Genomic DNA, 26915 nt, shown 5'->3' with positions numbered 1-26915 from the left:
CGCGCTTCAAGGCGCAGGCGCGGGGAGGGGTTGGGGGAGGAGGGAAAGCGACGAGTAAGATGGAAGATGAGGAGGTCGCTGAGAGCTGGGAGGAGGCGGCAGACAGCGGGGTAAGGAGGAGCTGCCGCCCGGTGGCAGGGCCGGGCGGACCTGGCGTGAGGGAAGCTTCCGGGGAGCGGGTCTGGGGATAGTTTCCCCCAAGGAAGGGTCCCACACACCGGGCCGGAGGTAGAAGAGGGGCCCCGGTCCCGGATCGCCGTGAAGGCCTCTTAAAGGGGACGCGTTCCATTTTTCCTTCCACCTTTGCCGGGTGCCTGTCCGCCCCGCGGTGTGCGCGTCGTTCAGGGCGCCCCACCCTCTACCCCGGGCCACTCTCTTTAGTCCTCGCGCCCCAGGGACCATTTTGAAGTTCATGTGCTCTGTCTGATGAAGGAGGGGCTCGGGCGGCGTGCCTGGATCGGGAGGAAGAGCGGGAGGAGGCCCCCAGATAGCGGGGAGCAAGCAACCATGTGTCCTCAGGGACCCACTCGGCACCGAGCCGAAATCCCCCGCCTCTGTGCGCCTTCCGCTTCGCTGGGCGAGCCTGGGTTTTTTCATTTTCTTTTTTTCTCTCAGTTTTACTCCGAGAGCCCGAGGCAGTTGGGTTTCCCGGGGATCTCAGCAGAGCTCCCCTTAACTCCGCTCTTTCCCGAGACCCACCCAATGATCTGCGCAGTGGGGGAGGATCTCAGAGTATGTTCGACTGGTGGAGGGAAGGGAAGAAGGATGTGATTTGTAAGATAGCCCCCATGCCTGCGAGAAGGGGAGATTACCGATCGGAATGATTTGGGAGTTTTTGTTTGCCTCCAAAAGTTACAGGAACAACATAAAAAAAATTATTCCAAGTAGAGATTCTTCTACTAAGTTCATGATTAATATAGTAATTTCAGAGTTTGAGATTCGACAGTAATCCCGCATGTGTCTTTGGTGACCATGTGTCTGTGCCGTGCTGGGCTCAAACGCTTATCTGTGAGGAGTCGCATACACCAGGATAGAAGAGGAGCCGGGTCTGCCTTCCCCTGGTGCTTCTCATCAGTGCAGCAGTGGGTGTATCTTCACAGGAATGTTGAAACTTGGCTTCAAAGTTTTTTCTGCTGGTTTAGCATTTCTCGAAAAGATTGGTGATGTTTTCCCACTTAACCTAATCGAGCATTTGAAGGTGTGCTTGGTTAAGATATTAGTTAGTAGTTTTTAAGGTACCTTCCAGCTTGAATCAAGAAAGCAAGTTAAAGGGTTTTTGTTTTTATTTTGTTTTGAGACAAGGTCTGTGTAGCGCTGGTTGGCCTGGTACTCCCTCTGTAGACCAGGTTATCTTCGAATTCACAAAGATCTGCTTGCTTTGCCTCCCGATTGCTGGGATTAAAGGCATGTACCACCGGACCCAGCAAGTTAAAGATTTGTATAGAGAGCAACAGGTGTCATTTGGGTATTTATTCATTCCACAAATATTTTCGAGTGTGTGCTATGTGTTAGAAAGTGTGCACAATAGTGACTTCTGCCAGAAAATGCACAATTTCTGGTAGAGGCATTTATTGTCTGTCACTAGGAGGAGTTTGTGAATCACCCAGACACCCTCATATCACAAAAAAGACAAAAGAAAAAGAAAAACCTTGTTCATTTCCAAGCACACTAGTTTGTTTGTTTGTTTGAGATAGGGTTTCAAAACCATGGTTTTTAAATGTTTTATGGAGCCCTGGCTATCCTAAAACTTGCTCTGTAGACTATACTAATCTGGAACTCAGAGATCCACCTGCTTTGGCCTCCCAAGTGCTGGGATTGAATGCATGAGGCATGGTTATATGTATCTATTTATTTCAGTTTTGAGACAAGCTGCTTAGAAGTTGCTCTGCTTTTATAGACAGGATATTGAGGTTTGGGGATTTGACTCCAAAACTGATTTCAAAACGGATATCCTTTGCTACCATTTTGCCACCTTCTTTCCTTGAAAAGACTTGATTTGGGCATATCGATCTTATTTGCTTGCTTGTTTTTTTTTTTTTTTTTTTTTTTCCTGTTGTTGATCATATCCCTAGCTACATATACACCAAGCACAGACTCTGAGTTGCTCCCTTGACCTCTGGGTGTCTTTTGGAGACAGTCTCATTATGTAGTCTTGGCTGTCCTGGAACTTGCTATGTAGAACAGGCTGGTCTTGAACTCACAGAGATCTGCCTACCTTGCTTTGGCTTCCCAAGAGGAGTGCTGGGGTCAAAGGTGTGCACCACTCCTGGCCTTCTTTTTAAGCTTTATTTTTAGTTGAGAAAGTGAGAATGTGCACGCCTTACATGAATGTGTAAGTGCATGAGGGTGCCAGATGTCATAGGATCCTCTGGCCATTGTGAGCCACTTGATGGGAGTGCTGGGAATGGGAACTCTAGTCTTCTGCAAGAGCGGTAGGCACTTCTTAACTCTTGAAGCATCTCTCCAACCACTGGCTTTCATTGTTAATGTTTTGCTTTTGAGCCATAGTATCTTAGTTAAAGTTTCAGAGGATTAGTCCATGGCTATCAAGGCAGGGGGCGTGATGGCAGGCAGGCATGGTACTGGAGCTAGATCCTTAGGCAGCAGGCAGAGAACAAGACACTGGCTTGAAGGCCACACCTCTTGATCCTTCCCAAACACTTCCACAGACTGGGTAGGGACCTTTCTCATTCAAACCACCACATACAATTTCACTATGTAGCTCTGGCTGGCCTGGAATTCTCTATGTAGATCTGGTTATCCCTAAACTTTCAGAGATCCACCTGCCTCTGCCTCCCTGGTGCCTGGCCTCTGATGCTTATTTGGAGATGTTTGTTTGTGAACATCAGCCTTTTGTGCTGTGGTTCAGGCTGGCTCCAAATGCAAAGGAGTGCTCCCAACTCAGCCTCCCTAGTGCGGGGATTACAGACCTGGGCCACTGCACCTGACCTGTAAAGTCTGTCATGGGTTTGAGTCCCTTAAATGAGCACCTTTGAAGGAGAAAGTGGGGAGGAGTGAAGCTTGTCACACCACTGTCTGATTGACTCTCCATGTTTTTCAAATGCCAGCAGTTGCTGGTGTAATAGTTAGTTACAGGTTGCCTGGTCTCCCTACTGGTAATGAGTTTTGAATGTGCCCAACCTCCAAAAAAGAAAAAGCCCAAAACTAGTAGAACAAAACTTGGATGGAAGCAGAGAGAAGATTATCAAATGGGAGTTGGCTGGTTGTAAAAATGAGTGTGCAGACTCCATGGACCCAGAGACACCATTATCCTTGGGATCGCTGCCCTCCAACACGGCAAAGTTGGATCATGTTAGAATTTCTTTCTCCTGTGTCAAGATCTGAAGTCATTTTTTCCTTTCTTGAGTGTCTTTGGAATACCCAGTATAGAGTGTACTTGTTCTACTGCTGGAAGGGCCACATTGAAGAATCACCTCTGGTATTTTGTAAACTGGCTGCTGCTTATCTGTGGATGCTTCCCTTCTGTACAGTTGCTCCTTTGGATGTTTCAGAGAGGTTACAGCCACAGTCTAAAAATTAGGTTGTGGGTGTAACTTACCTTTCACCAAAGAAAATGCTTTCTGTTTTTGGTTTTTCAAGACAGGATTTCTCTGTGTAGCTTTGGATCCTGTCCTGGAACTTGCTCTGCAGGCCAGGCTGGTCTCGAACTCACAGGGATCCTCCTGTCTCTGCCTTCTGGGTGCTGGGATTAAAGGCAGGCCTCCTCACCACCTGGCCAAGAAATGCTTCTTTTAAAAACGTGCTTGGTGGGAAAGGTGAAATGTAGAATTTAGTCACTGTGATTCAGACCTTATTGGTAGGGAGTGCCCTGAGGGTTATTCCCAGGGCCTTTCCCCACGCTAAGCATAGGCACATATCACTACTACTTCAAATTTTGAATTGTGCCCTGTATCTTCAGTAAATCTCAAATGGCAGCGAGAGTCGTTTATAATCTGAAGATGTCTTCTGGAAACTAGATCCTAGATTTTTTTTTGAGACAGGGTTTCTCTGTGTACCACTGGCTGTCCTGAAACTCTGTAGATCAGGCTGGCCTTGAACTCACCATTTCTGCTGGGATTAAAGGTGTGCATCATCATGCCTAGCCTCATTTCTGATTATTTGAAGCTAGTTTATATACATCAGTTGTTTAGACAAAAGAAATACATAAAGCATGGCTTAGCTAATCTTGCTAGTGATGGAAAAAGGTGGGTGATACATGGCATTAGATTGGTGGTAAAGCATTGCCCACCTCTCCCTAGATCCCTGGAGTTTCCTTTGATTTTTTTTTTTAATCTTTCTCTAATTAAGCAGCTAATAGGAAGAAACTGTATCTTTTTTTTTTTTTTCACATCTGTTTATTTTGTGTCTGTGTGGGGTGGAGGGGGACTTGTATGTGGAGGTCAGAAAACAACTTGCAACAGTTGGTTTACCTTCTACCATGTGGGTTCCCAGGGTTGAACTTGGGCACCAAGCACCTTCACCCCCTGTACAATCTTCTTTTTAAAAAGTGGGGTCTAATGGAGCTTTTAGACACAAGATCCTCCTGCCTCCAGGATGATAGACCTGTGCCTCCGTATCAAGGTCTTCGAACCCCCTTTTTAGTTGACTGTACCACGATTGAAACCCAGGGCCTCAAGAGTGTCAGCAGGGGTTCTACTGCTGAGCTCATGTCCAAGTCCAAGAAAATGTCTTGTGCAAGTTAAAGGATAACTAGGTAACTGGTCTTCTGGATTGAGAATTCAGGAGTATGTTTACTTTACACCAGAGTGAGCCATTCATCCGGACATTGCCCCATCGGTGATGCTTGGTGGTGTGAAAGCCTATAAAAGTGCCCATAAACGTCCATTGTGTCAGGCACTGGGTCTCGATCATCCAGTGAAAGAGAGAGACAGTGCTTTGTAGAAGTACAAATGGGGTGCTGTGACTGGTACCAGAGAAGGTCCTATGTAGGAGCTTATGCTTCCATGAGCTTTGAAAGACTCAGAGCCAAGAATATGGTGCACACCTGTAATCCCAAGTCTCAGGAAGCTGGCCTTCGGGTAACACGGGGAGACTGTCTCAGGAAAAAGGGGGCAGGCACAATAAAAGATTTGAGGGCTGAGCTGAGCAGAGCCATGCTGTCTGGCCACTGGGCAGGTGGTAGAGAGGCCAATGCCTCCATGGATGAGGCTGCGCAGGGAGAGCTGGGAGCACCGCAAGTATTTCCTTCTGGTGGAGGAACTAAGGTTGGCAGGGCTCAGTGGAAAGAGATGGAGCCAGGGAGGTTTGCAGGGGTGCTTTGAACTTGTTGCTGGGAGCTGAAAGCTGCAACTATGTCGGTAAAGCAGTGGAAAGTTTTAAATAGCTGCTTTCCTACCCACCCCCACCCCCCTTTCCTGTAGCAGAGGCAAGATGTCGTTGGATTTTTGTTTAAGAGATTGAATCTTTACCTTTTCTTTAGAGAAGTGGCCATATTCTTCAAGACATGGCTGTTGTCATTTTTGAATGAGTGCAGTTGACTGTGTTGCAGGCACAAAACAAATGAGTTAGTTTGGAGCTCAGAGGTGCCGATTTTCTTCTGTCCATCCTTATGGTAAAGAGGGCACCCAGGTCTGCCAAGCCTGAAGGCTTTTAAGCAACTTGGTTTTCAGGAAGTGAGTCCCAGGACCTGCACTGTTGTCAGAAGGGGTTTTGTGCAGAGCTTTTGGCCAATCTAGACACGATGGCTGTGAGGCAGCTGTCCCTGAGCTTGGGACAGAGTTCTGCTCTTTCGGCCTCAGAGAAGGACAATGCGCCTTTCAGAAGTGGCTCCCAGCCCTGTTCACTGGGGCTGCAGGAGGGGCCTGTTCTAAGCCTGCTCCGGATGCTCGAGTGCTTGAGGGAGCTGCCCTGGTTGCAGTGAATTGCGGGCCTTGCCTTTCCTTCTGCAGGAGAGAACTGTGTCTCTCTAAATCAAAGCTGTTGGTGAAACCCTGCAAGAGAAAGTTGGACCCAGATGTGTTCTTGGGGCCAGCCCTCTTAACAGCTACCTCATGTAGAGGACATGGCCACCCTTAGTGAGCATCAGTCCCTGGCTGGGTCAGGTAGCTGGCCTCCACCAAGCACGGTGTTTTCTTTGTTTTCCAGACAGGGTTTTCTCTGTGTAGCCCTAGCTGTCCTGGAACTCACTCTGTAGACCAGGTTGGCCTCAAACTCACAGAGATCCACTGCCTCTGCCTCCCAGGTGCTGGAATTAAAGGCATGCACCACCACTGCCTGGCTACACAATGTTTTCTTAATTCTTCCCTCACTGACAAAACATAACAATAACATAGATTATTTATTTCTCCTGTGAAGATAGACTGACTTGTTGGTTTCTAGGAGGAGATTGCATTTAAATACTTTACCTGCCTGTGGCCAAAGCACAGAATTGTTTTATTTATTTATTTATTTATTTATTTATTTTTTGTTTTGGTTTTTAAGGACAGGGTTTCTCCACGTAGTTTTGGCTGTCCTGAAATTTGCTACATACCAGGCTGGCCTCGTACTCATAGAGATCCGCTTGCCTTTACCTCCTTAGTGCTGGGATTAACTACTGCCTGGCCAAAGTACAGAATTTTTAAAAAATTAATTTATTATCTATTTTTGTGTTACTGGAGCTTGTGCGTTGTAGGCTTAAGTGCCACTGAGCTTATAGCTGCAGCCCTCTGCCGTTGTTTTTAGGTAGTGCCGTGGTGGCTGAGGCTAGGCCTGGGGACAATACTGCCTGGCGTGTCTGCAGAAGCACTGTTAGAAGTAACTCCAAAGATTTCAGTACATGAACAGTTTTAACTCTGTTGGCCTCAGACACACTGCTTCCGAATATCTTATTTTTTCGGAATGTTAATCCAAACATTAAGATTAAGGGGGAAAAATGCAGGAATTAGGAACAAAACAAATTAGGTTTATATGTATATTATCTTGTCCCTGGTGCTGAGACATCCCCTCTGTACACAGGAAGTAAGTCACTCTGTTCCTAAAAGAGTAGGAAATGTGGACAGTACAGACCTTGGTGCTTGGATGAGTTGTATAGGAGTCCGGAGTGGTCAGGATTGTCATTCTTTGTTTTGTGTTTTGTTTTTTTTTTTTTTTTTGAGACAGGGTTTCTCTGTAGCTTTGGATCCTGTCCTGGAACTGGCTCTGTAGATCAGGCTGGCCTCAGACTCACAGAGATCTGTCTGCCTCTGCCTTCCGAGTGCTGGGATTAAAGGTGTGAGCCACCAACGCCTGGCTTTTTGTTTTTGTTTTTTTAAAGATGGGTTCTCTGTGTAGCTCTGGCAGTCCTGGAACTCATTCTATAGATCAAGCTGACCTTGAACTCTGCCTCCTGAGTGCTGTGACAAAAGGTATGCACCACCACTGCCTGGCTATTTATTTATTTATTTATTTATTTATTTATTTGATTAGACTGCTTTCTTACACAACCCAGGACAACCAACCCCAGAGATGGCACCACCTGCAATGGGCTGGGCCCTAACTCATTAATCACTATTTAGAAAATGCCTTATAGCTGGGTATTAGGGGGGCATTTTCTCATCTGAGGTTCCCTTCTCTCTGATGACTCTAGTTGTGACATAAATCCAGCTTTGGTGACCCTCCCTCCCAATGACAGTTTTTTCTATTGCTTGTCTGCTCTGTTCTCTGGTAAACAGACACCACCACCCAGATCCTACAGACCCTCTCCAAAGGGCTTGTGAGACAGTAAAGTGAGCTCTCACTGCACCTTTAGGGTGGAAGTGGATTTAGCCCTGCTCCCTGCTCAAAGGAAGGAAATCACGAGGTTAATTTCAGCCCCTATTGGTCTAGTTTACATTTGTTTGGCACCAAGTAATTAACTAATAAACTGCTTTAGCATGCCTTCTTGGTTCCTTTGAAGTTCTCCAGGGCACTCACCTGGGCTTGACCTGGTTCTGTACTATAACAGGGGTGACCTAAGACATGACTGCCTCAGGAGCTTGAGTGGAGCATAAAGAGCCCATTATAACACCCAAAACAATGAGGTGCTGGCTGGTGGAAGTCTTAGAAAACACAGTCCTTCCTTTATTTTGTCTCACTGTGTAGCCCAGGTGGGCCTTGAACTTGTGATTTCCCCGCCTCAGCCTCCCTTCATCTGGCTTGAAGTAACTTTTTTTTTTTTTTTAAGCTCTTGGCCAGGTGAAAAAGAGAATGTAAGTACTCTTTGCTCAGGGTTATTGGGCTTGAGTGCCTTTACTTGGGTCCTGGTTGCTGCCCTCTTCTGGAGTTCCCCCTTTGTGATCTTATGGCCCACTGTGTTCTCTTGTGCCTGCTGAGTGCCACTGATTGATTCAAACTAGACTTTGATAAGAGCATCCTTCCGTGTTCAAGTAAAATTGGAGGTGACGATGTCATAGTAACTTGTTTAGTTTTTCAAAGCCAGCCCACTTGGGAGTTTCTTGGGGAGAAGTGGCAAGGTGTCTTCATTAGGGAGGATGGGTTTCTTCCCTGTGTGGCCACAGAAGTCACATTCCCTGAGAGCTTCACACCAGGTCTAGCTCCCTGCCTTTCTCTGATTTGTAAAACTGAATTGATAGATTTGTCAGGGAAGGGGGCTAGAGAATGGGGGCTGGGGTGAGAGCTGTGCTCTGTGGGTGTTAGAGTCACTGCACTCCAGTCTCTGGCAGCACAGCCTGAGGACTCCCAGGTCCTAAGACTGCCTGAGAGGTCTCTTATGTCTCTGAGGACTAATGCACCGTTTCTTCTCTACAAGTAATACTGCTCAGTGCTGTGGGGAAACAATTAAAACCTCACATAGACTTTGCCCTGTATGGATTCCCTCCCACACTGAGACAGAAGTGTCCAAAGCCAAACATTCCATTGTGTCAGGGCTGCAGTTTGCAGTCTCTGAGGCCCTCTTGGCTGGGGTCCTTTTAAATTGCTGGGTCTGGGTTTTGCTGAAGAGCTCTTTCCTTTTCTAGTCTGCCTGACTGACCATGAAGTCACCCTGCCCTTCTTGGGAGACCTGGGCTTGTTCGAACTCAGCCCACCTGGGTGCAGAAGCTAGTTGGTTCCGTCCCTAGTTGTGTGTCCTTTGTCAGGCCACCACTTGAGGATGTGCCAGGCCGGTCACACCCCATGGTTGTGGCGGGGATTGAAGATGGCGACCGGAGAAGGTGCCACACAGAGAATGCAGGTCCTGCTGTCCCACCAAGGAATACATGTACACCAAGTCCACACACACAGTGGAGGGTGTGGAAGAGTCTCATGCCTAGCCTGTGTTCTGCCTCTGAGCTGTGCCCCCAGTCAACCTTAGCTCCAGTTTGAATGTGTGTAATCACCTCCTTGGACACTGACAAACCCAGTTGAGATCCTTGCTCCAGTCCATACTGGAATTGTGGCTGTGACATAACCTCTCCTAATTGGTTCTTTTCCATCTGTAAAATTGGGACAGATCTCAAATTGCTCCATTAGAACTGTTAACAGATTGGCGTGTCAAGCATTGTTTTAGGCTCTTGGGCCAAGTGTGGTTGCATGAAGCTTCTGCTCTCAAAGCTCTGGTGGGTAAGATGGCATATGTTTTATATGTGCACTCAACGGAAGAAGGCAATGGATTCAGGGGCATAGAAGGTATTGATAATGGGGTAGAATGCATTTTATAAACCTGGGTCTGAGAGGCCAAAGGTGACAGAATTGGTGTGATGGCCCTATACCTGTAACTCCAGTTTGGGGAGGCTGGGGCAGGTGTCCTACAAGTTCCAGGAGCAGGTGAATCTCTTTAAATTTGAGGCCAGCCTGGTCTGTCTGCATAGTGAGTTCAAGGACAGCCAAGGCTATGTAGAAAGCCCCCGTCTCAAAATACAAAAACCAAAACCAAAAAATACCAAAACAAGAGTAAAAGATGAGATTTCAGTGCAAGAATAGCTGTGCAAACCTACTAGGGTGTTCCAGGAGGGAACAGTGAGTGTGTGGACTTTGGGGCTGGATTGGAATTGTTTTTGCCTGCCAAACTATGGAGGCCAATGTGGTGGCCAAATGGGGAGGGAAGGTGGACCATGAGGTTGGAGGCACTGGGAACCAGATTTGCCAGAAACATTAGATGCAGTTACCCTACAGTAAGAAACCATGGTCAATTTAAAGTCTCACTCTGGGTGCTATGGGAATACAGGTGGATTGGGCAAGAACCAGGGGATGTTGGTAATTTGGACTGGCATTGTGAAGAAAGTTTAGTATATTTTGAAAGCAGGACCAACCCTGAGCTGTTGAAGTGGCCTGTAAACAAGGCATCAGAGCTACAAGTGTGTGTGGCTGTAATGGTGGTGAAGCACCTTGGGTGAGCCCACAGTCATAAGTTGATACTTCTTAAAGTCCAAGTGCAATAGTCAATCTGACACTATATATATATATATATCAGTGTGTGTAAGTAAAGCCGTGGCCCTACATGAGGTATGGATGGTATAGCCAGGTGTGCTGGTACATGTCTGTAATCCCAGCACTTGGGAGGCTGAGGAAAAGTATTATCATGGGATAGGGCCTACAGACAAGGCCTATCTCACTCTCAGGGCCAGTAGATAGCTTACTCAGTATGTTGAGGCACTTTCTGCAAAGCCTTGGAAATTGAGTTTGATTCCTAGGACCCACACGGTTGAAGATGAAACCTTCTAACCTCCTAATGTGTAAAATATATAAACATAGAAAAAAAGAAAGAAAGAAAAAGAAAGAAAGAAAGAAAGAAAGAAAGAAAGAAAGGCAGGACGTAGTGGCACAGGCCTTTAATCCCAGCACTTGTGAGGCATAGGCAGGTGAATCTCTGAGTTCAAGACCAGCCTGCTCTATATAGTGTGTTCCAGGACAGCCAGAGCTACATAGCGAGACCCATCTCTAAACAAACAATGAATGAATGAATCCAGCTCTATGATGGATGTAGAAGAGGTGTCTGAACCTGGATCCTCTAGCCTCCAAAGGTCAGGAGAGTAACCAGGAGCTCGGGGGCAGAGACAGGATCTGGGGAGTGGTGTATGGGCCAAGAAATAACTAACTCTTCAGGAAGAAGCTGTGGGCAGTTGCTGCTGCTGGACGGCTGAGGGATTGAGGAGGGTTCAGAATCTATGAGTCTGGCAGCTGCGGGCTCCTTGGCAACTTTGACAGGCTTGGCCGAGTGGAAGTCAGGCCTGCTTGAAGTCAGGCATGAGTGTGGTTCAGGCAGGGTCTGCAAACAGCACTGAGTGAGTACTAGGTTAGTGCTACTTGCTTCCAGGCCGATAATGCCCCCCCTCCCCCAGTGGGGCAGGTTGTGGGGTTGTGCCCCTTGTATTGGTACCCTGTCTTATTCTAATGTTAGACTGTAAGAATTGTTCAGAGGAAGGTGCCACATGAGCCATGAGTGTTTTCTTCTTCCTCTTCCTCCTTCGTGTTTTGAGACAGTCTATTATATACCTCTAGCTGTCCTGGAATTCACTCTGTAGACCAGGCTAGCCTTGAACTCACAGGTCTCCACCTGCCTCTGCCCCTGAGAGTGTTGGAGTTACAGGTGTGTGCTGCCATACCTGTGCGTGTGCTCTCTCTCTCTCTCTCTCCCTCTGTGTGTGTGTGTTTGTGTTTGAATTTTGAAGCAGGTTCATCATATCATATAGCTCTGGCTGGCCTAGAACTTCCTATGTAGGCCAGCCAGGCTTGCCTAGAACTTACAGAGATCTGTCTACCACGCCCAGCCTAATGTTTTAAATTTCACTCAGTGTATCAGAAATTGTATTGTCCCATCATGTACTCTGTTGAAGATTTTTAAATGTGGAGCTGGAGAGATGGCTTAGTGGTTAAGAGCACTTGTTGCTCTTGCATAGGACCTGGCAAGTCCCAGCATCTGTTTGGTGACTCACAATAGCCTGTAACTCTAGTTCCAGAGGATCTGATGCTCTCTTCTGGCCTCCACAAACAGCAGGCACTCAGATGGTACATACATACATAAAATACAATAAATAAAGTTAATTTTTAATCATTAAAAGATTCTAACTGTGCTGTTTTACATTCTGAATCAAGTGGGAACTCTGGTGTGCATTTGATACTCACAGCTTGAGTGGCGCACTAATGGAGCTAGTGCAGAGTGGGGGTGTCCAGAGGGCTCTAATTCTGGGCCAGTGCAGACACCCTGAGAGATGAATGCATGATGGGGGTTTCAAGGGGGCCTCTCCCTGACAGGGAAGACCAACCTGCCTGGAGGTGCTGCCTTTTAGGAAGTGTCTTCTTTTCCTCCTTTCCTACTAATCATCTTTTCATCCTTTCTCCCTGTCCCTTGTATCCCTTCCTCTTTGCTTTTATCTCCTCCACATTCCCTGAGTTACACGGCAGGGTTGCTCTCCATGTGCTCATCTGGCCACAGCACTGTTGACACCACACACAGGTTCTGTGGTTTGCTCGTGTCTCCCACTGTCTGGGTTCTCCCACCAGCATGGCAGGTCTGCTCACCTCTGGGTCCCAGGGCTCAGGACATCTGCTTTGCAGCAGGGTTCCCTCAAATGAGGCTCTCCAGCTCTCCCCGTCCTCAGTGAAGGAGCAGAATGGACGGGAAGACTGACAAAGCCTAGGCTTCCTCAGATGAGTCAGAGCCTGATCCCGTGCCCTTTGGTGACCCACTTAATTAAAGTGGAATGTTTCCCCTTGCTGTGGGAGTAACAAAAGAGGGAGGGATGTTTTGTGGGAAGTAGAATGGAAAATACAATTGCCCAAATCTGTACTGAAAGGCCAGTAGACCTCCTGTGGCCTCAGCCTCGCAGGGAGCTTCTCAGCCCCCTCCAGTGTGCTTCTGGACCATTGTTGTGTGCTCTAGCTTAGCCCATACACAGTTGGATGGGGTTTTTGTCTGTTTTTTTTCAGGTTTGCTTTTATAATTTTTAAAAAGGAATATTTATTTTATGTAGTGCTCTATCTGCATGCATGACTTTATACCACAAGAGGGCATCAGATTCCACTAGAGATGGTTGTGAGCTACCATGTGGGTGCTGAGAATTGAACTCAAGACCTGGAAGAGTAGCCAGTGCTCTTAACTCCTGAGCCATCTTTCCAGTTCTGTTTTCATAATTTTCAAATGGCATCAAAAGCACATATACCAGTATTTATAATTTGGGCTATCTTGGACATTTGGTTAATTTTTGAACCTGGGGTGCCGGAATTTTTTGTGCTTCCCCAAGGGTGGGGTCGCCAGGAGTAGAATGAGCAGGGACAGCCAGCCCAGCCAATCTGAGCCAGTGTCTCTGCTGCTGGCTGACATATAAAACTGCAAGACTGCAGCACAGGCACAGAAATGGGCTCTGCAGGTGTTTGCAGAGCTCTGTGGGTTGCACATCTGGATGAGAGATGGCCCTTTAAAGGTGCCAGAACCTTCTACCTGATTGTTCCGTTATGGAGCAGACTTGCTATTACAGATTGGTTCTCCTGAGGAAGTTGTTCATCTTTTGTTGAAACAGTCTCACATGTATAGCCCATGCTGGCTTCAGTTTCAGAGTAATCCTCCTGCCTCAGGCATTCAAAAGCTGGGGATATAGCCATGAGCTGCCATACTTGTCTTGCCTTATGAATTTCTTTGCTTTGTCCCTAAGTGAAATTGGGGGGTCTCAGGTAGAGTCAGAACCCTGCCCAGGTTTGTGTGAACCATAAGGCACCTTGGCCAAGACCACAACTCTGCTGGCTACCCTGATTCAGGGACATGGCTACCAATGTCTTTTGTGGGTCTCCTAGCTATGTAGACCAGGCAAAGGTATGCCAGGTGACACCAGCCAGCCCTGTGGCTTCTTTGCAACTCCCCACACACATACCCTTGGCCCTAGCTCTGGCAAATTTGGAGAGTTGGCTTCCTGTCTGCCAAGCTCAAGATCAGTGTGAAGAAGAGCCAGAAACTGACAAAGACTGGTAGACATTAGCTTCAGAAAGTCACTGACTCTATTGCCAATAAAAAGGGTGTATTTTCTAATCTAGAGCCAGAGCTTCATTGAAAGCAGCTTGCTGGACTCTTAAGGGTCAGACTGGTTGTGGTAGTCACCAAAGAGGTGTTAGCTGCTACAGTGGGATGGGAGGAGCTCACCCTTCTCCTTGACCAGGATACTGTGACAGGGTGGAGAGCTGGCAACAGTGGTCCAGTCCCAGAAAGGACAAGCCACTCCCTCCTACCCTTGTAGAGTTCCTGGGGAGTGTTTGGGCTTGTTGTTCTGCGAGTGGCTGGTTTGGCTCAGCCCCTCAGAGCTTCACTACCCCTGGGTGAACTGAAGTAGCATTTCCTGGGCTTTCCCATCTGAGAAAGGGAGCTGCTCTTCACAGTGAGGCCCCAAATAGCCTGATTTCCCTCCTCGGTCATACCTCCCTCCTCTCCCCTTCTCACCATACCGAGTTTCTGTCATCTGCCTTTAATGTGCTGGGGTTTTTTGTGGGGGCGGTGGGGGATTTGTGTGTATGTATTTATTTGTTCTTAGGCTTTTGGGTTTTTTTTTTTTTTTTTTAAGATTTATTTTATATATACAAGTATTTTGTCTGCATACCGGGAGAGTACATTGATTGGATCCCATGGGACTATAGTTATGGATGGTTATGAGCTGTTCTGTGGATGCCGGGAATCGAACCCATGACCTCTGAACCTCTTAACCACTGAGCACTCTCCAGCCCCATTTTTTTTTTTTTTAAAGATTTATTTATTTACTATATATACAGTCTTCTGTTTGCATGCATTTTGTCTGCATGCCAGAAGAGGGCATCATTTCTCATTATAGGTGGTTGTGTGAGCTACCATGTGGTTGCTGGGAATTGAACTCAGGATCTCTGGAAGAACAGTCAGTGCTCTTAGCCTCTGAGCCATCTCTCCAGGTCCAGTCCCCCCCCTTTTATTTTTGAGATTTATATTATTTGTTTTCATATATCTGTGTAGAAGTATGTACACATGCATGCAGATGTCTGCCAAGGCCAGAAGAGAGCTTCTGATCCTGTGTTAGAGTTATAGGCAACTGTGAACCTCCTAGTGTAGGTACTGGCACTGGGAGCCTCTGCAAAAGTGGCAAGCGCTCTCTCCCACCCACCCACTGAGAAAGCGCTCTCTCCAGCCTGCTTTTGATTTTTTGAGATGAGGTGTTGCCATGTAGCCCAGACTGACTGGGAACTTGGTGGCAATTCTTCCTCATCCTCCCAAGTGCTAGAATTACAGGTGTGTCCCACCATGTCCAGCCCACATCTTTGTGTGTGTATGCGCAGTATACATGTGGTGACTCTCCTGTGCATGCGGGTTTGGAGGCCAGAGGTGACTTTATTTATCAATCTCCACATCTTCACCTCATTTTGGGGGGTGGAGGGTGCAGGGGGAACATATATATATTTATTTATATATATATTTATTTGCATGTCCTGGAACTGAAGGTGTATGCCACCCTGCCAAGTTATTATTTCACTTTTTTATGTGTACAGGTGTTTTGTCAGTGTGTGTGTTTGTACGTTGTTTGCACACCTATTGTCTGTTGAGACCAGAAGAGACCATAGATCCCCTGGGGACTGGACATATAGATAGTCAGAACCTGTCATGTGCTGTGAATTTAACCTGGGCACTCAGGAAGAGCAGCCCGTGCTTTTAATAGCCCCTCTTCTGCCTTCTGCATGTAGTACACATAGATACATGCAGGCAAAACATGTAAAAAAATTTTTTTAAAATAATGAAGTGGGATGTTTGAGACCCTTCTTGCTCTTTTTCCTCCTCCAGAAAGATCTTTTCCCATCACACTCCTGGCTTCCCCCATAGCTCTCTTCCACACTGAGGGCAAGGGCATTGGCAGCCGGTAGAACTATGCTTTACTCGCCTGGGGTTGGACACTCCTTTACCTCCCAAAGGACCATCCAGTGCAGACAGCACCCCTCATCCCAGGGGTCTCTTTCTGCCTTTGCTATTCTTCAGGACAAGAGGCCTGTGTCATTTTCACTTGTGTTTTGAGATGTGTAGGCTGAATTCCTTCTAGATTTGTTCTGCCTTATCAAGTCTTTTGCCTTATCTGTAAGTGAAGTTGGGACCCCCTAGGAAGAACCAGAATTCCATCCTGCCTCAGCCTCCACGCACTGGGATCATACGCATGGTGTCATTGGCCATGCCCAGTGTTCACATTGTATAGTCCAGTGGAGCATGTGATAGTCGGGTTTGGAAGTTGATCTTTTTTTTTTCTTTACATGGAGTTGGACCCAGAAAAAGGAATCCATTTCACTTACCAGGCACAGTGCCATCTTCTGTTACCAAAGACCTCTGTAGGAGAGGCATGGCACACCCAGACAACCCCAGCTGCCCAGAGAGTATTTATGTCCCCCTTTGCCCCAGTCTACTCAGAACAGTTTCAGGGCTTCAGTGTTTATTGTCCTAGTCATAGGGTTGATAACACCATCAAGGATCTGGACATCTTAGTTTAAAAAAAAAAATGATAATTTGATCCTTATTTGAGATGGAATCTGCAAGCTGATGCTTCCCTGTGTGACCCAGCAATGTAGGCCTGTGTGGCCCTGGAGGAGAGTCCTGTTTTCCTTGGAGACTGATCTGTGGGAGAGTTGTTCCTGGGACCAGTTTCTTACAACGAGCCTGGGAGCAAATGGATTGGGAAGCTGTGCTGAGAGCCAGTGGGCTGACTCCATACCTGGTTCAAGGTCTTCTCCAGCTGCTGGCAGAATGGTCTCCCTTCCCCTTCCTGTCCCAAGCACTCTGCAGACAGCCAGCTCCACGGCACCAGAGCTGCTTGCTTTGTCCTTTGTCATTCTGTGGCCTTCCAGGAGCCCCTTAGCTTTCATAGAGCCGTCCTGCTCAGCTGGTGTGGCAGTTTTCGAGTTTGCAGTGCCGTGATGTGGCTTAGGGAGATGACAGGATCATCTCTAAAGGCTTTTCCGGTGGCTCATCCTAGGGACAGGTGTTACTTTCAAGAAACAATAAGATGGGGACAGAGGCCTGTTTACTTAGGTGGCTCCTCATGTCCTCTCGAAGGGTTCTTTCCACCTTGCTCCATGTGCAGGTACTGGGCAGATGGTTTTTCCTGTGACCCTAGAGAAGGAAGCTCAGAGTAGCTCACCTCTCTCTGTGTCCTTTGACCCTTGCAGGGATAGGAAAGTGAGAATCCACACGAGGAATTTTTTCCCCTGTAAAAGTCATGAATTTGAAAACAGCACACCCAGACTTGTGAGCCAAACCTTGACTGTGGCTTGTCCCTGTCTTAGCTGAGGCCAGTGATCTTTGCTGCCCCAGGTATGTTCCTACATATATAAAACTTGGCTCTTTCCTCCACTCGGGCAGGTGCTGGGCTTAAATCCTGTTTGGAAGTGTTTAAACCTCACATGCTAAAAATGTATTAAGATCGGGAAGCTGGAATCAGCAGTAGGGAACTTAATAGATAGAGGGCTCAGGACTGGAGAGATGGCTCCAGCTGGCAAACATCTATAGCTCTAGCTGCTAGGGATCTTGAGGGGCACTGCACAGGGCCCCACACATACTCAGTCACTTCTTCACACTCACAAAGAGGCTGCCCTGTATGACACTGCATTTGCCCTTGAAATGACACTGGATTAGGGTTAGTTCCTAGAATTAATAGTGTTCACACAGGAGCTGTGTTTGCTATAGTCTGTGTCTGTCAGGAGCGTTCTAATTACTGTTCTGTATGTTGTCTGTGCATTGACTCGTCTCATGGGGCACAGCTGTATTCCAGCTGGGGCAAAAGGTTTTCCGGCCTTTCCAGGTGCTCCAGAGACTTGACAGTGCTTCCCAAACACAGTATATTGTGTTGCCCAAAATGAGGGGCAGTGTTGGTACTTGAATCTAGTAGAATTTTGTATTGTTTGTAAGAGATACAAATTAGGAAAGGAACCTTCTAGAAAACTCTGTTAAAGAAAAGTTGGCCTGATTGTATGACTCAACCAGTGGATTGAATACCAAGATCACTTCAAGACTGTGAGCTGTTCAGTTTGCTAAACAATAATTCTTCCCATAGGCAATAGGTAGGTGAATGGTGAGGCTTTAGATGACGTGGATGGAGCTGGCCAGTTTGAACTGCCCTCTCCCTTGTAGAGCACAGCCATTCTCGAGACATTTGCACCCTGGGTGCTGAGCAAAGCACAGGAATTGTCACTGTGGCTGTGGTTTGGAATGTGGCCTTTGAACTCCTTTTCCCCCAGCCTCCACTTCCCTAGTGCTGAGATTGTGGGTGTGTGCCAAGACACCAGCTCTCTTGTGTCTTAGAAACGGGATCTCCCCAGTCTGGGCACCAGACTTTGGGAGCTGTTCCTCACTGTGGAGGCTGCACTAAATTGCAGGACACTTGGCAGTCTCTACCCAGTAGCAGCCCCCACTTCATCCCCACCATAGTCTTGACCTTGCCAGGTGCCCCTCAGGCAAAATCACCTGTGGCTGAGCACCCTCTCAGGGAAACACTTGCTGAGTTCATAGTCCCTTCCCCTCCTTGAGCTGATGCTTAGAGAGTGGGACACACACAGAGCCTAGAGGTTGAGCCTTAGCTCAGTGCCTGCCCCCTCCCCACTTCACATGCAGGGTTCTAGAATCCCTGGTGCTAGACAAAAGGACTCCCCAGGCTGAGGTCCTAATGTGTGGGATGATGGTCTCACCTATTCATCCTCCTGCTCACTCTTACCTTTTTCTACAATGTTGGCTTTGTGGTAATCAGGTTTTGTGAGAAATCTTTCCTCTGTTTCACCCTCAGATTCCCTGGGTCCACTTTGGAGACAGCCAGTAGGCTTCTCTCTTACCCCCCTTTCCCTAAGTGCTGGCCACAGAGAGCTCCTGTCAGTGTCAGTGCAAACTAGGTTATGAGCTAGTTGACGAGTGTGGCGGGAGGGGCTGTAAAAGGGAGCCGCAACCCCAGGAGCAGGTGCTCAAAGCACCGCGGGAGTCAGAGAGGACTACAAGGGAGAGGAGGCCTCTAGGTCACGCAGGGTAAACGGAATGTGCAGGGCCTGAGGGTGCTGCAGACAAGTGGGGCAACTCCCTGGGCCCTGGGGACCAGCAGTTCAGTCCTGTTGTAGGAACAGTAGAGATGTGGGAGAGGCAGAGTTGTGGTCCTTGGAGCAGCTGAGTGGTGGTGGGGGGGGGCATGACATGGGTAGATAAGTGTTGAGAAAGTTGGAATGGTTGGAGTGACTCTGAAGGACAGAACAGGAGATGGGTTGGAGCCTATGCCAAGAACCCAGCCTAATGGTGAGGTTCAGAACTATTGTGGTCATGGGACTAAGGGAAGATGGATCTGCAGAGGGAACCATGTCCCCAAACCTCAGGTCTAGTTGGAGGACACAGCCATGCCCCTGGCTAGAGAGAGGACATTGCCCTTAGCTTGGAAAAATAGAGGCTTAACATTTTATTTGAGAGAGATTTTTTTTCCACTTTTATATACATTTTTTTCCTCTAGGAAATAGACAGACGGTTGGAAAAAAAACTGAAGATCACACAAAAGGAGAGGTAAGGCTGGTGTCTGGCGTGAGGATTCATGCTCTCTGCCGCTGGAGAGCCGGGCAGGCAGTGTTCCTTAGCTGGCTGGTAGCCTTAGAAGGTTAGGCTCCTGGGCAGCTAGCTCTTCCCTCCCAGTAGACCAGGACACCGGATTGAGGCTTTGGGATGAGTCTAGGTGTTACACCTGCCCCCAGCCTCCCGAGGGCCCTGTGTGAGGTCATCTCATTGAAAGAGGGAAGGTGACAAGTTGCAAGATTAGGGTATAGGTGTGATTGTGCCCCAGTGGCTCTGGGGTGTGGGGTGAGTTGCTTCTCCCTCTGGACGTTGGTGTCTTGTAATGAAGAGTTTGGACACATGATGTCTGTGACCTTGGTGACGTGCAGTTTAGGGTATCTTGAAAGATTCTAGCTAGGAAACTCTTGTGAGGCCTTTAAGAAGTGCTTTTTCATATCCATACAGCATGGGAAGTGGGTTTCAGAGTGGGTGACTCTGGGCTTAGATAACCCAGGGACAAGCAACAGAGTAGGACTGGCTACATCTGCTCCCCCAGGGGATTCTGGGAGGCCCCTGCCCCACACTGGCTTTCCAGACTCCCAGATGTTGTGATCAGACTGCTGGATCTTTTGCTCTTCCCAGGAGCTACTCCCTATGGTCACAGGCCCCTTTCCATGCTACCTTCACCCGCCCAGGACCCTTCCACCCACCCTTCCTGACAGCCCAGGCTCTGGCAAAGGTCTCAGTGGTTTTGAGTACAAGCTGGTTGACAGGGCTGGGGTGGCCCTGGTGGCCGGTGTGAATGGTCACCCTGCCTTGCTCCCATTCTCGACTGTGGCTTCTGCTCCCTCCTGCCCGGTGTTGTTGGCCTCTTTGTGTTTGGGGAATGTCACCTCTGCTGTGGCCACCTGGCGTGGATGTGCACGTCCACTAACCTTGGACAATGCTTCTCTTTTGAGCACTGCCAAACACTGTTTCTAGGATCGGCCTTCGCCCTAGCCCCGCCGCTGCCCAGCAGAGCAGAGAGCCCTAGTAAGGGAGATTTCTCTGTTCAAAGGCTGGTGTGGAAGTGACTCGCTTGTCTGGTGCAGCCTGTCTGAGAGGCACAGGTCATTGGCCAGAAGGCAGAGAGAGTTTGGTAAATCCTGTCTTGCTTGTTGCCAGATAGGGTGGCATAGCGGGTGTCTGTGTATTGTCTTATTTTGAGCACATGCTGTGGGAGACCTGGGCAGAGGGGTTCCCAGATCACCAGCCTTTCCTACTCTGGTCTGTGTAGGGAAGCTGGGGTGTTCATCAAAGTCATTGAATTTTGGGTGTGGAATGTTTTGGTCTCAAGGGCCAAACGGTGCTTGGTTGGGCCTGTGATGCACACGGAGAGGAAGTCCCAGGGCACAAAGTGGTGAGCTGGCCCCTGCAGAGGTAGCGCTGTGGAGCAGTCTCTGTGCCCTGCAGAGCTGGTGGCAAGGCTGCTGTCCTGCTTGAGGTGTGGGAGCGCAATTGTCTGCTCAAGGGCCAGGGGAGTACTTAGTAGTAGGGAGGAGACAGTGAAGAGGAGAGTGTGGGACTTGGTGGGCCTTCTGGTCATTGTGGGATTTGTGAAGCTATATTTGCTCTTTGTCAGCAGGAAATCCAAATCTCCTCCCAAAGTGCCCATTGTGATTCAAGACGATAGCCTTCCCACGGGGCCCCCTCCACAGATCCGCATCCTCAAGAGGCCCACCAGCAACGGTGTGGTCAGCAGCCCCAACTCTACCAGCAGGCCAGCCCTTCCTGTCAAGTCCCTAGCCCAGCGGGAGGCAGAGTACGCAGAGGCCCGGAGACGGATCCTGGGCAGTGCCAGCCCCGAGGAGGAGCAGGAGAAACCCATCCTTGACAGGTGAGTGGCTGCCAGCAGTGGCAGGGCAGTGGGAGGGACAGATAGAATGTGCCCCCCACCAGCCTGCTCTGTACCTTTATGTGGGTTCTGGGAATCGAACTGAGATCCTCAGCTTGAGAGGCAAGCACTATACTAACAAAGCTCTTCCAGCCCGTCTGGTATTAAGTGTGGTTGACTGATGGGCCGCCTCCACAGTGTATAGGTGCCAGGAGGCAAGCTGCACAGAGAGGAAAGAATGGGCTTTGACTCAAACTACGTCAGCCATACACCTTACAGCTACTTAACCTGATGTCTAAGAAGTAGGTCCATGGTCACACCTGTCTTGCCAGCCAGCCATTGGGCACGTGCTTACCAGTGAGCAAATGGCCATAAGGTGCTGAGCTCTGCCCAGGACCCCAGGAAAAAAAGCCCAGTGGGTGGTGCTTGGGTCTCCAGCAGCCCCAAGTGAGTTTTTGCTGAAATGTAATATTTTCACTAATTTTTTACATTTTAGATTTGTATTATGTGTATTACTTTCTGATAACATAATATTTGTTAAAACTGCCTTTGGAGCTGGGCGGTGGTGGTGCACGCCTTTAATCCCAGCACCGGGGAGGCAGAGGCAGACAGATCTCTGTGAGTTCGAGGCCAGCCTGGTCTATAGAATCAGTTCAAGGGAAAACAAAAAACAAAACAAAACAAAACAAAACAAAAAAAAAAAAAAAACACACCCAGAAGTCCAAAATAAAGCAAAACCTGCTTTAGGAGGTTGGAGACATAGCTCAGTCCAGAAGTGCTCTAGCATGAGCATGTGGGACCTGAGTTTGGATCCCAGAGCCCACATTAAAGCTGGGGACAGGCTGCTGAGGTAGCTTAGCTGAGAGTAAGGGCGCTTGCTGCCAAGTCTGACTGCCTGAGTTCAGTCCCTGGAACCCTCATGGTGGAGGGAAAACCAGACCCAACAGATTAACAGATTGACCTCTGACCTCCATTCTCAGACTTTGGGGTGCTCATGTACACTTGTGTACATACACAGTAAGTTTAAGTGTGGTGACATTTTGTTTGTTCTTACAAATAAAGCTTGCCTGAAGATCAAAGTGCAAAGCTAGCCACACTGGTTAGCCTTAGAGGCCAGGCAGTGGTGGCTCACACCTTAATCCCAGCACAAGTGAGACTGAGGCAGATGGATCTCAGTTAGTTTAAGGCCACCCTGAGCTACGTGAAATTGATCCAGTCTAAAAAAGAAACAGTTCACACAAAGGTGATCCCAGCACTTGGGATCCCAGGCCTTTAATCCCAGCAGTAGTGAGGTGGAGACAGGAAGGGATATGGCTGGGTGGAGAGAGGAATGTAAGGCAGGAGGAGACAGGAGCTCGGATGCAGTCTGAGGACAGGATTGCCCTTTGGTCTGAGCATTGGTAGAGGTGAGAACTCTCTGGTAGCTGGCTGTTTTGCTTCTCTGATCTTCAGTATTAACTCCAATATCTGACTCTGGGTTTTTCTTATTAAGACCAATTAGAGCTCATACTAGATTTAAGATTTTTGTAAAAAGAAAACATGGTTGAAGATTGAGGCAGGTTCTCATGTAGCTCGGACTAGCATTGAAGTCACTACTGCAGAAGGGACGACCTTGAATGCTGACCCTTCTGACTCTTCCTCCTGACTGTTGGGATTGCAGGCGTGTACCACCTCGCCTGGCTTACATAGAACTGGGATCAAGCGTAGGACTTCATACATGCTATGTATGACACATGTCCAGCCCATAGTTTTGTTTGAGACAGTTCCACCCTGCAGCCTCGGCTGGCCTGGTCTGGCCGTCCTGCTGTCTCTCCCCAGTGTTGGGGACTGCACTGTTGGCGTCAGGACTGCAGGCAGGCAGCCTGGGAGCTTGGCCCCAGTCCTCCACCCTGAGACCATCTTTGACTTGCTATTCTGGACTTGGACAGTTGATTGAGTTCTTTGTCTGTCCCTTCTTGATGCTGCTTTAGTTTGCCTTGTGGCTTTTTGAAACCAGGTTCTCTCACATGCTAGCGTAGAATTCAGTAGCCAGCCAGCCTTGCACCTAGGGTGGTCCTCCTGCCTCCCTGGCACTGTTACAGGCGGGTGCCACCATGTCCAGTGCTGTCGTCGTTTTGAAGGAACATCCATTCTGTTTTCTCCTCTTAGTCTGCACCTGTCTGGAGTGGGAAAAGTCCATTTCCTTCTGTCTTCTCTAGTACTAGGAGTCAGCAGCTAGCCTCGTGGTTTGGAGGGAAGCAGGAGGCAGACAGGTGGGTGCCAGCTCGCTCCTAAGCGCATAGCTAGGGGCCCAACACTGGTGGTTCTGCAGAAGATATGCTGCCCATGGCCACTCCTCCCTCCATGGGATGGGGTGTACACACTCCCTCTGTCTACAGATAAGTAATGGCAAATGACAGCAGTGGGGGGGCCAATGCTGGAATTGCTAGAAGTTAGCATAGACTGTGGACCACTACCTCCTTCCCACAGGGAGCTTCCAAAGTGGAAAATGTCCCCAGTCTGCTTGCCAGAGAAGTAGGTTCAGCTCAGTACCTCCACTTGGCTGGTAACCCCAACCACAGCCATGGGTTGATTTTAAAGTTCAGGGACATCAGGCTGGGAGGTGGCTCAGTTGGTATTAGTGCTGCAGCACAAGCATGAGGACCCTAGTTCAAATCCCCAGTGCCCACATAAAAGCCACGCAAAGCCACAAGTGACTGTAACCTCACTCAGTGTGGGGCAGAGGGGTATGGAGGAGTTAGATGGATCCCTGAAGCTCATTGGCCAGCCAACCTAGTCAGCTGGTGAGTTCCAAATTCAGTGAAACCCCGTCTTGGAAAATAAAAATGGAGAGCAGTAGAGGTTACCTAATGGTCTTTGGCAATACATAATGCACCTGTGGACTTGTCCCTACACTCAACAGACAACACACACAAAAGAATGATTTGGGCATCTCTTATATCCTAAAGGCTTTCCTTTTATCTTCCCTTAGGCCAACCAGGATCTCCCAACCCGAAGACAGCAGGCAGCCCAGTAATGTGATCAGACAGCCTTTGGGTCCTGATGGGTCACAAGGCTTCAAACAACGCAGATAAATGCAGGCAAGAAAGGATGCCGCTGCCACCACAGCCACCACCACCGCCTCCTGGATTGTCTGCCATGGGTTGCACTGCCGTGGCAGACATCTGGACTTGAGCAGAGGGAACGACCTGACTTACTTGCACTGTGATCCCCCTTGCTCCGCCCACTGTGACCTTGAACCCCATGCACTGTGACCTCTGCCTCCCCCCCCTTCCCACTGTGATTGGCATATTGACAAGGGCTGTCCCAAGTCAATAGAAAGGGAAAGGGTGGGGATTAGGGGAGGGTTGGGGGAACCTACCAAGGACTCAGAGTAGAGGGTCAGACAGTGCCACTTGGCTACTTGGGGTAAAGCCAGTGCCAGCAATAAGTTTATCATGCTCGTTAATTTGGGATTTCAAAACACAAATGAGAACTGCCCCCACCCACCCCAAGTGCATGTCGCCATCACTTAAAAGTAAGTTCCATTGAAAATATCCTTTCCTTTTTTTTTCTTCCTATTTTTGTTTGTTTATACAAATATCTGATTTGCAAGAAAAAGTGCATGGAAGGGGTTTTAGCAGTTTAATGAATTTTTAATTGAGAAAGGGTAGCTTGGTAGTCACTTAAAGATGTTTCTAGGAAATTTGCTAGAAGCATTAACCAATAGGATTTTGGTGAGCTTAGCTTCTGTATCCTACTGCTGCCCAGAAAAGGCGGGGCTCCGGAGCCCCCAGTAGATGAGCACTGTGCCTATGTCACCTTCCTCCAGCCAAGCCCCAGCTAAGTTGCCTAGAGACAGCTCAGAGAGCCTGGGGGAGGGTGCCAACCCCAGCTCTAGTATTGTGGGAAATGGGGAAAGTGACCAACTTACCCTTCCCACACCCCTCAGGGTGGCTCCCTGTCAGCCAGGTTTGCTGCTCCTAGAGGTGGATAGGACGAGGAGTATTGGGGAGGAGACTGCTGTGGGCTCAGGGCAGGCAGAGGTGGTACTTGTCCACTGTTTGCCTCAGCACAAGCCCAGGAGAGTCTGGCTCAGAACTCCAGGCCTCTGCTGGCATGGTCAGAGGTAGACAGACTGGAACGCTAAAGGACCTGTGGCGTGCCACAGCTGTTGATTGCCCTGGCTCAGAAACTACCTGGTACGTTTCCTGGGTCAAATGAGTACCATAGGAAGAGAACAGTTAGAGAAGAGTTGGGAAAAGAAACACTTTGCATTGCAGACGCAGGTGGTTGATAGGTTTCTCAGAGGCCTCTTCTGCCCTTTCCCTTCTTGTCAGAACGAGGCTGGTATGAAGGCCCATTTCTGTCCCTGAGCCTGGAGATTTGCTTTGGCTCCTGGTGGGGAGAGGCTTGAAAGGGCAGCTGTGTCCCATTGGGGGCTCCCAGGCTTCCTAGTCTTTCCCGTGCATTTTGCCTTATCCCTCAGCCAGCCGGATGGCCTCCTCTCTCCTGGCCAGCACACAGGGTGCTGTGGTGGTGTGGGATTAGGGCAGCTATGGTGGCCAAGGTGGTGAGCTGAGTTTTTGCAGAATCCCACCGCCTTCGGTTCCCTGGCTTATGCCCTGTAGCAGTGGCCCACAACATTGATAACACAGCCCTAGACCTGCCCGAAGCCAGGGGCCTTCTCTTCTGTAATCGAGCTGCAGCAGAGCCTCAGCAACAGGGTTGGCCACCCCCAGGAGGGAGCAGGAAGGCAGTTGGCTGCTAGCTCATAGTCTAGGGCCCATCCACAGGGGCTAGTGGTTTCTGGTTGGAGGGCAGACTGCTTTCTGTGGAGAAGAGTGCAGAAACCCTGCTTGCCCCACCCTCTCTAGTGGGAGCTAAGGACAGCTGGTGTCTGCTTTTTGCGAGCTTGCAGGAGTTGGCTCTCCCATCTCACTTTGGCCAAAGAAGGCCCTGCCCACAGCGCACTTGGCGCCAGCCCACCAGCAGTCTTGCATTTGGCCTCCTAGATGGAGAGGTGGCTGGTACAACGAGAGAAAGACGGAAAGAAAGGAAGAAAGGAAAACAGACTGGTGTTGGGGGAAGTGGGGGGCATGGGAAACGGTTTGGATTGTGTGTGTGTGTGTTTGTGAGGTTTTTTTTGTTGTTTTGTTTTTGTTTTGTTTTTTTTTTTTTTGGTTTTTTTTTTTTTTTTTTTTGGTTGTGTGGCTTATTGTACCCCTCCCCCCCCCCTTTTTTTTTTTTTTTTTTTTTTTTTTTTTTTTTTTTTTGTAGTCGTCTGTAACTCCATAAGTGCTTATTTTCTTTTCTTCCTGTCAAGTAAGTTGCAGGCTTTGGCTTGGAAATCCCCAGGGGGATAAGGGGCAGGAACCTGAGGCTGCTGCCCCTTTGTCTGTCTTCATGGTACTGTCCCTTCCCCCAGCTCTTCCTGGAACCCATGAGCCAGGCCTCAGCCCTTCCAGCTAACCGCTTCCCATGAGCCACTACTCTGATGTCAGCCTATAACCAAAGGAGCTGGGGGTCCAGGTCTGGCGACCAGTCCTTCTCAGTCCCCTCAATCAGGGTGCTCCCCACCTGCAGGCAGGAGGCAACACCCTATCTGCTGCCATCAGCCCCTTCCAGAGCCCACCTGTCCCGCCCAGCCCTGTCCTGCCTTGCCATACC

The 26915-nt window shown here is 48.8% G+C and overlaps 1 protein-coding gene across 4 annotated transcripts; it reads left to right on the top strand.

Moving 5' to 3' along the window:
• Szrd1 (SUZ RNA binding domain containing 1) lies at positions 1-26290 on the top strand. 4 transcript variants are annotated; one of them, XM_051173767.1, is made up of 4 exons: positions 1-110; positions 19359-19408; positions 21018-21269; positions 24238-26290. In XM_051173767.1, exons 1-4 carry the CDS (start codon positions 60-62, stop codon positions 24338-24340), a joined length of 456 nt encoding a protein of 151 aa, XP_051029724.1. In that variant the 5' UTR covers positions 1-59; the 3' UTR covers positions 24341-26290. The 4 variants fall into 4 exon arrangements, with proteins under 4 accessions (XP_051029724.1, XP_051029723.1, XP_051029726.1 ...); XM_051173766.1 differs by having other exon boundaries at positions 21015-21269; XM_051173769.1 differs by lacking the exon at positions 19359-19408 and having other exon boundaries at positions 21015-21269.
• Positions 26291-26915: the final 625 nt, after the last annotated feature.

This window comes from Phodopus roborovskii, unplaced genomic scaffold (genome assembly GCF_943737965.1).
Source record: "Phodopus roborovskii unplaced genomic scaffold, PHOROB, whole genome shotgun sequence".
Lineage (NCBI taxonomy): Eukaryota > Metazoa > Chordata > Mammalia > Rodentia > Cricetidae > Phodopus > Phodopus roborovskii.
Note: the sequence above shows the minus strand (reverse complement) of the source record. Positions and strands in the feature narration are given on the sequence as shown.

Coding starts and splice junctions, on each gene's coding strand:
- Szrd1 (XM_051173766.1), top strand. CDS start 60: ATGGAAGATGAGGAGGTCGCTGAGAGCTGGGAGGAGGCGGCAGACAGC. Junction 111..19,358: donor AGGAGGCGGCAGACAGCGGG/GTAAGGAGGAGC, acceptor TTTTTCCTCTAG/GAAATAGACAGACGGTTGGA. Junction 21,270..24,237: donor GAGAAACCCATCCTTGACAG/GTGAGTGGCTGC, acceptor ATCTTCCCTTAG/GCCAACCAGGATCTCCCAAC.